This window comes from Ursus arctos, unplaced genomic scaffold, assembly GCF_023065955.2.
Source record: "Ursus arctos isolate Adak ecotype North America unplaced genomic scaffold, UrsArc2.0 scaffold_3, whole genome shotgun sequence".
In the NCBI taxonomy this organism is placed as follows: domain Eukaryota; kingdom Metazoa; phylum Chordata; class Mammalia; order Carnivora; family Ursidae; genus Ursus; species Ursus arctos.
The window spans coordinates 6,001,612-6,014,029 of NW_026622985.1; the positions used below are offsets into that span (position 1 = coordinate 6,001,612).

General features: G+C 33.8%; 1 protein-coding gene across 1 annotated transcript in view; it reads left to right on the top strand.

Annotated features, from left to right (window-relative positions):
- ZPBP (zona pellucida binding protein) overlaps positions 1-12,418 on the top strand; it is a 117,997-nt gene that overhangs the window by 51,665 nt on the left and 53,914 nt on the right. Inside the window, exon 6 of the mRNA XM_026501852.4 lies at positions 1,111-1,187. Within this exon, the coding sequence (XP_026357637.1) occupies positions 1,111-1,187 (77 nt within the window). The remainder of the gene's footprint in view (positions 1-1,110; positions 1,188-12,418) is intronic.

Below are 12,418 nucleotides of genomic sequence, written 5' to 3' on the forward strand. Positions count from 1 at the left end.
GAGGGCAACAGGGAAATTTCATGATGTGTACTGGTTTGAGGAGATATCAAAAAAGAATGTTGAAATAATGAAGATTTCCCATTATTCCACAAGTGTATTCTGTATTATAATACTTTTATGGTCAGTTTTATTATCTTCATATCAGTGCTTATCTACCCAACATATTTTACATAACATATTGGGCAAATGTTGATAATATGAGCAAGGATCTGTCTTCTCATATAGAGAATTTGGGGAAAGTAAAATAGTCACAATTGCTTGTGGTTATAGAGAGCTTAGGTTGTTAAGATTGACATATTTATATTTTGAATCGTATTTTCACAGCTAGAAAGATGAAAAAAATCATAATATTTAGCCTCTTGTTTTTCAGAGTAGAGACTGGGTCTCAAGGAGATATTAAATAATATGCTTGTGTTTATTAGTGCTAGACCTGGGATAGAAATCAGATTTCTTTTTATATATTTTGATAAATAGTGGGAAGTAACTGAAGATTTTAGAACTGTGGTAATTAACTTAATGAAATAATTTAGAAAGATTATTTAATGGAAATCCTTAAGTCATCTTTTTCTTATTCCTTCTTTGATTTTTATGTCTTCACAAGTTTTTATGTCTTCCATGTTGTACAGTTAAATGGTATATAGTTATTCCTAGTAGCCTCTTTAATGATCCCTTAAGTTTCCTTGTTATTGGTTGTATTACAGTTTTTTTATTTATAATATTGTTGGTTTGGGGTTGTAAATTTTGTTTACTTTTCAAAGAAGCAACTCAGTTTGGTGAAGATTTTCTATGATTTTTCTGTTCTCTATTTTATGTATTTCTGCTCTGATCTTTCTTCTTTTCATCGTTATCATCACCAGGCATTGTTATTGTTACTATCATTATTATTAATTCTTAGGGTCACTGTATTAGTGAGGTTTTCCTGATTTACATAAAACTAATCTTTGACTTAGATTTGTAGCTGTGAATAGTGTAGTTTAACATTAGGAAACTGCTTAATTATTAGTGGAAGAGAAATATTATATTTCAAAATATGTTCTATATTTCAAAACCCAATTTTAATATTGTGATACAGACTTTGGGCCCTTGATAAAATATAATGTATTTTCTCAGTTTCATCTCTAGACACTGAAAAAGGACCTAAGCCATGTGCAGACCATAATTGTGAATCCTCCAAAAGACTGTCTAAGGTATGTTATGTGAGGCCAGAGAAATTAAAAAAAAAATGAAAATGCTCAGTGTGTGAGTAAGCATCTTAGCTATTTATTGAACACATCAAATCCACCCACCACATTTAGGAAATTCAACAGTAAAAATAAAACCTCATCAAAGAAATATAATTGATATTTTTATGAAATGCTTTATAATTAGCATCTTGTAACTGTGTTAAGAAAGATGATGTTTCTGTTTCTTTGGCCTTATTTCCTGTTCCATGTTAATTTATAATTATTAAGTAGAATTCTCTCAGTGTTACTGTTTTCTAACCTAAAATGATAAATTTAATCTATCATGTTTGTTAACCATTTTCATATTGCACTAAAACCAGCATCCTGTGTCTATGCTTAAGGCAGAAATTAGATTGACCCTCCCAGCAGAAATCTAATTTAGTTTTCTCTTTCCTGTTATACTTTACATACTGTACACATTCAGTAACTTGCGGCTGTGTTGTGTCCCATCTCTGGTTACTCCTCAGTGATCAGAAGCACTTTGTAAAAAAATGTTTTTTAAATACTTGGCAATTTAAGATTACTTACATATTATTAATGGTCAAAATGTCCTTATAAAGGTATAGGTATTGCGTATGGTCCACATCCATTACTTTTGCCCAGTGAAACTGACAGGGGAATGATTTCTTAATTTGTGCCCAGTAAGCCTCCAGAGATATAGCCACATCATCAATCTGTATGTTATCAGATATTTCCATTTAAAAATGTTCCTTAGGGGTTACCTTTCATCTCTGGGATAGACTGTTTTTTGTTTTTTGATTTTTTTTACTTTACTTTGGAAAGAGGAGCTATGTTCTAGGACATCAGGAACAGAGCAGTCAGTCTTATTTTTCTATTCCTATTTCTTAATCCATGGGTATTGTGCTAATCATTCTTTAATTAATGGCACATCTTTTAGACTTTTACCAATCTTCCAACTTTTGAATAGTTATAGTCCTTCAGCTGGTGTAATTTCTTTGGTGATGTGGGAATGTGTGTTCAAGCAGAGGAATTAGGGGTAGGGAAGGAAACAGAGACGTTTCATTATTTTCCTTCAAGATGATCTCATGCTGGTATCCATTTGTAGTTTCCTTATGTCATTTAACATTGAGAATCAATTTTATTTGTACTTCTTATATAGAAACAGAAAAAAATCAAATTCTGCATTCTATGAAACTTGTAATAACAAAGGTCTGCAATTTTATTAATTCCTTTAGAATGTTATGTGACTATATTAGATTGCTCAATGAACATTATGCCGTATGATTTTTCCTGTCATTGGGATACCTTTTTTTTTTTTTTTTTTTTTTGCTGTACATCTGTCTGTCTCCCTTTTTCTCTTCTACTCTCCTTCCTGTTTCCCTTCTTTCTTTTCTGGGCATAAAATGGTCTCTTTTTGCCTATTATGTTAAAATAAAGATGGTGTTTTTCTGGTTGATGGTAGTACAATAGCAGTATAATAGTTACCATAATAATAAAAAGAATTCAAAATCTCCAGACCAGAGTATTTTCACAGAAGCATTCTGGGGACTTTAATTTACAAATCTGAAATATTATTTAGTATTATCTGCTTTATTGTTCATTTCATTCAGTTTTCAACTTTTGGGCCTTTTCATTTATTCTTATTACTAAATACACTTTGAATTTAGCAAGGTCTAAGTAATGTGAAATGTTCCCCTGACAATGGGAAATTCAGACTTATTTTGACATATTTGTCCCACTGGAGATATATCTAACTCTTTGAAGATTTGATCCAAATATGTTCTATTTCTTCTTAGATGCACTGTGTTTTTCCACTCTTCTCTTCTAGTGATGTATTTGTCAATCCTTATGCCTGTGCCACACTTTGTTCATGCCTGTACCTTTACAGCAAATCTAATATAAGTATTTTATTTTGGTTCCTTTTCAAGATTGTTCTAGATGTTCTAGGTCCTTTTTATTTCCAGAAATTTTTTTAAGTTACTATGTCAGATTTCTAAAAACAAACAAAAAATACCCTGGATTCTGATAGGAGTCACCATGTATCTAGGTCAAATGGTGAGAAGTGATATTTTGATAATATTAAGTTTTCCAATACATAAACATGTTAGTTCTCCCCACTTATTTAGGTTTAAAAAATCACCTTTTAATTTTTTTTGGCAGTTTTTAGTTTGAAGGTCTTGCACATTTTCTGCTCAATTTGTTCCTAAGTATTTTGTGTTTTTGTTTTGTTTTGTTTTGTTTTGTTTTTTAGTGCTGTCTTAAATGGAATATTTAAAAAATTCATTGGTCAGTTGTTTCAGTTTTCAATAGATGTTTGCATGTTGCGTATTTGCATATAGTATTTATAGCCACTTGTTAAATTCATTTCTTACAGTACTAGCTTTAAAGATTACTTGGGATTTTCTATATAAACCATCATATCATATGCAAATAAGAGACAGTGTTTCCTTTTTTTCTGATTTTTATGCCTTTTATTTCTTTCCTGATCCTGTTTGAATCTACAGTATGGTATTACATAGATGTGGTGAGAATAGATATCCTTTTCTTGTTCCTGATCTTAGGGAGGAAGCTAAAATTTAGGCTTTCACTATTAAATATGCTGTTAGCTCCAAATTTTCATAGATACCTTTTACCAGATCAAGTATGTTCCCTTCTGTTCCTAGTTTCCTGAGAGGTTATGCTATGGGTGTTTGTTCATTTGTGTCAAATACTAATTCTGCCTTTATTGAAAAACCCACATATGTCTTCATTATAAATTTAGCAGAAAATATGCAAGACCTTTAAACTAAAAGCTATAGTTTGTTCTTTTATCCTTATGAAATGTCCCCTGTAATTCTTGCTCTCAAATTTTATCTAAAATTAATGTTATTAATTCAGTCTTCTTATGCTTACTGTTTGTAAGGGTATATGTTTCTAACCACTTAATTTCAGTTATCTTTCTTTATATTTAAAATGCATGTTTCTTGTAGACAGCATATAATTGAGCCCTTTCTTATCTCAATAAAAAAAAATCTTTAATTGGAGCATTTATTCCAGTAAAATTTAATGTAATTATTGATACAGTTGGAATTGTGTCTACTATTTTACTATTATTGTGTCTACTATTTTACTATTATTGCCTAAATTCCCCCTTTTTCATCCTTTGAGTGTATTTTTAGAGTTTCATTTTATCTGTCTACCTATTTATTTATTTATATTGAAATAAAATTGACATATAACGCAGTATTGACATATAACATTGCATTAGTTTTAGATATACAACATAATGATTTGATACATGTATATATTGCAGTGTTACTACCACACTGAGTTAACATCTGTAAACACAAAGAGTTGCATATTTTGTGTGTGCGATGAGAATTTTTTTTTTGTTTGAGTGGTTGCTCTAAAAATTGTGATGTACATCTTTTGTCATTTCACAGTTCACTTAAAATTTGTATTTTGTCATTTTCTGCTAAATATAGAAGTGTTGCCATTTTATATCTTCATTTAAACCACCCTCATCTTTTATGCACTATCATTCTATCCACCTGTATTATAATATATAAAAATACTTCTGAAGGCATTTGCTGTAAATATCTTTTAAAGATATTTAAATAACAAATAGTCTTTTATGTGTATAGTACCATTTTCTGTGTTCTTCCTTCTGAGAATCAAAGTTTTTATCTGATATTATTTCTCTTTAGTCTGAAAAATCTTCTGTTGCATTTGTTGTTGTTATGATCTGCTGACAAAGGATCCTTTCAGTTTTCTTTTACCTACACATTCTATTTGTTTTTTTTTTTTTTATTTATGAAGTATATTTCATTGGTTAGAAAATTTTGGTCTGGTAGGCTACTTTTTCAGCATTGTAAGTTATTTTTTTCCCACTCTCTTCTTGCTTCTGTTGCTTCTGATAAGAATTCCATTATTTACAAGTTTTTTTTAAAGACTTATTTATTTATTTTAGAGAGAAAGAGCAGGGGATGGAGGGGAGAGCAGAGGGAGAGGGAGAGAGAAGTAGTCTTAAGCAGGATCCACACGCGGTGTGGAGCCCAACCCAGGGCTTGATCTCATGACTCTGAGATCATGACTTGAGCAGAAACCAAGAGTCAAACACTTAATTGACTGAGCTGAGCCTTCCAGGGGCCCTTATAGGTTGCTGTTTTTCCATATTTAACATGTTGGTTTTTTTCTTTGTTTTCAGTAATATTTTTCTGTATCTTTAGTTCTTAGCAATTTGAGTATGGTGTGCTTTGGTTTGGTCTTGTTTGTATGTATGTGTTCTGTGTGAGATTGGCTTGTGGTTATTGAATCTGATTTCATGTTTTTCATCAATTTTTTGGAAAATTACAGCTATGATTTCTTCTATTTTTCTTTTTTCTCTCCTACACTCTCTATTCTCTACCATCTCCATATTTTCAAATATCCATGTGGTTTAAACTTCTCACAGCAGATGGTTTGTTTCTGAGACAGGGGGTCACCCTCTGTAAGAAAGCCATAGGTGGGTGAGTGTCCTGAGAAGTGAAAGCATAAATCATAGACTTTTTCTGCCCCAACTTTGGGAGTTATTTGGCATCTTATGTGTTCTGGTGTCTTGGTCAAAGCATTCACAGGTCTGCCTGGTTTAAAGAAAGAGGTTCAAACACCATTACTGTATGAGGTGAATGCCATAGAATATGGGGCCTTGTTTAAAATTATTGTAACGATTATAAAGGGACACTCACACATCAGTTGTTTTAGGATCTTTTTATTTACATTAAAATGCTGAGGAGAATTTTAAGTAGGCATACAGTTGTAAGAAGGTTATAGGGAAATCCCTTGTACATTTTGCCCAGTTTCTCCCAATGGTAACGTCTTGCAAACATACTGATAGACAACAATATCACAAGTAGGGGTATTGACATTTCTACAATCCACTGCCCTCATTTGGCTTTGGCAAGTTTACTCCTTTTCGTTTCTGTGTGTCGAGTTCTTATGCAGAGTTATGTATCCACCACCATAGTCCAGATACAGACAGTTCCAATCCAACAAGGATCCCTGTGTTACTTTTTATAACCACGCCTACCTCTTTCCTGACTACCTCCCCCCCTCCGCCCCCTCTCCTTAACGCTTGACATTCACTATTCTGCCCTCCGTTTTTGAAGTTTCAATAATCATAAACAATGTAACCATTCAGGATTGGCTTTTTTCCCTCAGGATAATTTCCCTCAGGATTCATCCAAGGTGGTATATGTACCAGTAGTTGGTTCCTTTATATTACTGAGTCGTGTTCCATGGTGGATGTACCACAGCTCATTTAGCTTTTTATCTGTTGCAGGGCATCTGGACTGATCCCAGTTTTTGACTGTCAGAATTAAAGCTTTTGTAAACTTTGGTGTACAAGTTTTCATGTGAAAACAATTTACCATTTTGGCTTACTAATTCTGGGTCATATTATAGTTAATTTTACATTTCTATCAGCAATGTATGAGTGGTCATTTCTCCAAGTTTTTATCAGCATGTAGTCTTGTAACTAATGTTTATTTTATCCCCCAGGGGAGTTATTTAGTAATATCCCATTATGGTTTTAATTTGCATTTCCCTAATTGCTAATGATGTTGGTCATTTTTTGTTATGCTTATTTGCCACCTGCACATCCTTTTGATGAACTATCTGCTGCTCATTTTTTTTTTTTTAAGATTTTATTTATTTACTCGACAGAGAGAGACAGCCAGCGAGAGAGGGAACACAAGCAGGGGAAGTGGGAGAGGAAGAAGCAGGCTCATAGCGGAAGAGCCTGATGTGGGACTCGATCCCGTAACGCCGGGATCACGCCCTGAGCTGAAGGCAGACGATTAACCGCTGTGCCACCCAGGCGCCCCAACTGCTGCTCATTTTTTATTGGAATTGTTTGCTTTTTCCCTGTTCAGTGAAAAGGATTCTTCATATATTCTAGATCTAGTGTTTTTCTCATATGTTGTTTGTAAATATTTTCTCCTAGATTTTAGCTTGTCTGTTCTTCCTCTTCCCATGGGTTTTTAAGGAAGCAAGTTTTTAATATTTATGAAGTCAAGTGTATCCATTTTTCCTTTTATAGGTTGTGCTTTTTTTGGGTCAAATCCAAGAACTGCTTGTATAGTCCTACATTCTGAAGATTTTCCTCTCTTAAAAAAATTCTTTTTACATCTTTTTTTGCATTACAAATAATATCTGCAATTATTTTGAGTTAGTTTTGCTTTATGTATGAGATTTAGGGCAAGGCTATTTTTGTTGTTATTGCTTTGTCTGTGGATGTCACATTTCTCCAGCATCCTTTGTTAAAAATGCTGTCCTTTCTCCATTGAATAGCTTTCGTTCTTTGTTAAACTGTAGTTGAGAATATTTGTGTGGCTCTATTTCTGGGTTCTTTATCCTTTTCCTTTCTTTGTGTTTATGCCTCTCTCAGTACCTCACTATCTTATCTGCTGTGGCCTTAATGATGGGCCGTTATTCATCCCATTGTATTCCTGTCTTAGCAAGATTGTTCTATCTATTTTAGGATCTGTTCATCATTAAATAAATTTTAGCAAAAGTCTGTGTGTGTCTACAAAAACCTTTGGGGTGTTGGTAGGAATTATGTTAATCAGTCCTGCACAGGCACACCTCGTTTTATTGCGCCTGGCTTTATTGCGCTTCACAGTTACTGCATTTCTTTACAAACTGAAGGTTCTAGACGTCAGTGGAGAAAGTGACTGCAGATGTGGTGGAAACAGCCAGAGAACTGAAACTAGAAGTAGAGCCTGAAGATGGGACTGAATTGCTGGAATCTCAGGATAAAACTTGAACACATGAGGAGTTGCTTCTAATGGATGAGCAAAGAAAGTGGTTTCTCCTCCTGGTGAAAATGCTGTGAAGATTGTTGAAGTGACAACAAAGGGTTTAGAATATTGCAGAAACTTAGCTGTTAAAGCAGCAGTGGTGGAGTTTGAGAGGATTGACTCCAACTTTGAAAGAAGTTCTGTGGGTAAATATCAAACAGCATCACATGCTGCAGAGAAAGCATTCATGAAAGCAAGAGTCAGTTGATGTACCAAAGTTCATTTTTGTCTTATTTTAAGAAATGGCCTTAGGCCACACCATCCTTCAGCCACCACCATCCTGATCAGTCAGCAGCCATCAGCATTGAGGCAGACCCTCTACCAGCAAGAGGTTATGGCTTCCTGACAGTTCACGCGATGGCTAATGTTTCTTAGCAAAACAGTATTTTTAGTTAAGATCTGTACATTGTTTTGTTTAGACATACTGCTGCTAGTGCACATGTAATAGACTAGAAGATTGTGTAAGTACAATTTTTGTATGCCTGGGGAAACCAGAAAATTCATTTGAGTCACTTTATTGTGATATTGGCTTTATTATAGTGGTCTTTGGAGCCAAACCCACAGTATCTCTGAGATATGTCTCTGTATAAATTTGGGAATAACTTACACTTTTACTTTGTTCATTCTTCCAAGCCATGGACGTATGTCTGTATATCTTTTTAGGTCTTCTGCGATTTTTTAATCAACTTTTTTGAAGTTTTTAAAAGCATACGTAACATGTATGTTTTAACGAGTTCATACTGTGTTTCCTTTTCTATGGAACAACCTTAAGAAATATTGTGTTTTAATTTCGGTTTCTATATGTTCATTGTCAGTGCATGGTAATGCATTTTATCAGCATGTGTTCATCTTGCTTCTGAGGTACTTGCTGAACTTAGATATTAGCTCTAGGAGGTTTTTTGTACGTGGAGTGTTTTATGTTCCTTGGGATTTTCTTTGCTGACAATCATGTCATTTCCTAATAGAGGCAGTTTTATTTTTTCCTTTCCAATCTGTATGTTTGCCTCTTTACTGATTTTTTGACTTATTGAAGTGGCTAAAGCATCCAGCGCTGCGTTTAATATGAGTAATGAGAGTAGATGTCCTTTCCTTTTTTGAGCTTATGGAGAAAGTATTCATTCTTTCAACATGAAGTACTATGTCTGCTGTAGGTTTTTTGTAGATTCTTTTTGTAAATAATTCTGAGACAATTCCCCTGTAATCTTATTTTGGTGAGATTTTATTAACAATAAATATTGGATGTTGCCAAAGCCTTTTTCTGAGTTAATTATTGAGGTCATAGGATTTTTTCTTCTTTTACTTGTGGATATGTGGATTACATTGATTGACTCTAGAATAATGAAGCAACCTTGCCTACCTGGAATCAATTGCACATGGTCATGGTGTATAATGTTTTAGACATGGTTGGATTTAGTTTGTTCATATTATATTGAGTTCATGAGAAATAGTAGTCCATAGTTGTTCTTTGATATAGACTCTGTCTGGTTTTGTTATTAGGTAATACTAGCTTCACAAAATAAAGTGGGAAGTTTTACCTTCTCTTCTGTTTTCTGGAAGAGACTATTTAAATTCAGCATTAATTTTTGAAACGTTTGGTAGAATTTTCTTTGGAAACCTGGAGATTTCTATTAAGGGAGCTTTTTCTTACATATTTAATTCCTTTACTAGTTACAGACTATTCAGATACTTGTTTTTATTGTAGTTGAATTTTTATAGTTGGTGGTGTTTGAAGAATTGGTCCATTTCTAAGTTGTCATATGCTTGAGCATAAAGGCCTATGGAGTTTTCTGTTATTAACTTTCAATGCCTGTTAGTAATACTCTCCACTTCACTGCTGATCCTTCTGTTTGGTCTTCTCTGTTATTTTTGTCGCTCTTGCTATAAGTTTATTAATCTTATTGATCTTTATGAAGAAGTGGCTTTGTGTGACATTGACTTTATTGTTTTCCTATTTTCAATTCCATTAAATTTCACTTCCATCTTATTTCCTTTTTTTCTATTTGCTTCCTTTTTTGTCTTCTGGTTCTTTTCATATTTTCTTGAGGTAGGGACTTTGGTTATTGTTTTATATTTTTTTCTTACCTCATATAAAGTTTTGTGCTATAAATTTCCACTTATTGCTTTAGTTGCAACCCGCATATTTTCATATGTCATTTATTTTATTTTTCTAAGTTTTTATTTAAATTCCAGTTAGTTCACATACAGTGTAACATTAATTTCAGGTGTAGAATTTAGTGATTCAGCACTTCATACATCATCTGGTGCTTATCATGACAAGTGCACTCCTGATTCTGCATCACCTGTTTCCCCCATCTCTCACCCTCCTCCCTTTTGGTGGCCATCAGTGTGTTCTCTGTAGTAAAGAGTCTGTTTCTTAGCTTGCCCCTTTCTATTTTTTCGTCACTCCTTTGTTTTATTTCTTTTCTTTTTTTTTTCTTCCAAGGTTTTTTTTTAAATTGTAGTTAGCTAACATACAGTGTCATATTGGTTTTCGGAGTAAAATTTAGTGATACATGTATCACTAAATATAACTTACATATATAACACTTACATATAACTTACATAAATATAACACTTACATATAACACTGAGTGCTCATCATAATACATGCCCTCCTTAATGCCCATCACCTATTTAACCTATCATCCCACCCCCTTCACCTCCCACTTCCCTTCCAGCAACCATCAGTTTGTTTCCTATAGTTGAGTCTTTTATGATTTGCTTCCCTCTCTGTTTTGTTTCTTAAATGCCACATATGAGTGAAATCATGTGGTATTTGTCTTCTCTGATTGACTTATTTTGCTTAGCATAATATTCTGTAGCTCCATGCATGTTGTTGCATAGGGCAAGATTTCATGCATTTTTATGGATGAACAATATTCTATTGTATATATATATACTGCACCTTATTTATCCATTCATCAGTCGGTGGACTTTTGGGTTGTTTCCATAATTTGGCTATTGTTGATAATGCTGCTGTAAACATTGGGGTGCATGCATCCCTTTAAATCAGTATTTTTGTATCCTTTCAGTATTTGCAGATGACATGATAATCTATTTAGGAAACCCAAAAGACTCCACCAAAAAAATTGCTAAAACTGATACATAAATCCAGTAATATCAGAAATCTGTTGCATTTCTATACACCAATAATGAAGTAGCAGAAAGAGAAATCAAGGAATCAATCCCATTTCTAATTGCACCCAAAACCATAAGATACCTAGGAATAAAGCTAACTAACCAAAGAGGGAAAAGATCTGTACCCTGAAAACTATAAAACACTGTTGGTGGGAATGTAAGCTGGTATAGCAACTCTGGAAAACAGTATGGAGCTTCCTCAAAAACTTGAAGATAGAGCTACCATATGACACAGCAATTGTACTACTAGGTATTTATCCCAAAGATACAAATGCAGTGATATGAAGGGGCACCTGCACCCCAATGTTTATAGCAGCAGTGTCCACAATAACCAAACTATGGAAAGAGTTCAGACGTCCATTGGCAGATGAATGGATAAAGAAGATATGGTGAGTGTGTGTGTGTGTGTGTGTGTATACACACATATATACATGTATATACATACACACACACACACACACACGTATACATATAATGGAATATTACTTATCCAAAAGGATGAAATCTTGCCATTTGCTACGATGTGGATGAACTGGAGGGCATTATGCTAAGTGAGATAAGTCAGTTAGAGAAAGACAATTATTGTGTAGTTTCACTCCTGCGTGGAATTTAAAAAACAAAACAGGATCATAGGGGAAAGAAGGGAAAAATTAAATAAGATTAAATGAGGGAGACAAACCATAAGAGACTCTTAACTTAGGAAATAAACTGAGGGTTGCTGGAGGGGAGGTGGGTAGAGGGGGGATGGAGTAACTGGGTGATGGACATTAAGGAGGGCACATGATGTAATGAACACTGGGTGTTATATGCAGTTGATGAATAACTGAACTCTACATCTGAAACTAATGATACACCATATGTTAATTAATTGAATTTAAATAAAATAAGATAAAAAAACAGTGATGAAAGAAATTGAAGATGACATAAATGGAAAAACATTCCATGCTCAATGATTGGAAGAGCAAATATTGTTAAGATATCTGTATTACCCAAAGTAGTCTACACATTAAATGCAATCCCTATCAAAATACCACCAGCATTTTTCACAGAGGAGAAGAAACAATCCTAAAATTGGTATGGAACTACAAAAGACCCCAAATAGCCAAAGCAAAGAAAAGCAAAGCTGGAGGCATCACAATTCTGGACTTCAAGTTATATTACAAAGATGTAGTGATCCAGACCTGTGGTACTGGCATAAAAACAGACACATAGATCAATGGAACAGAATAGAAAAACCAGAAACGGACCTATGGTCCATGGTCAGTTAATATTCAACAA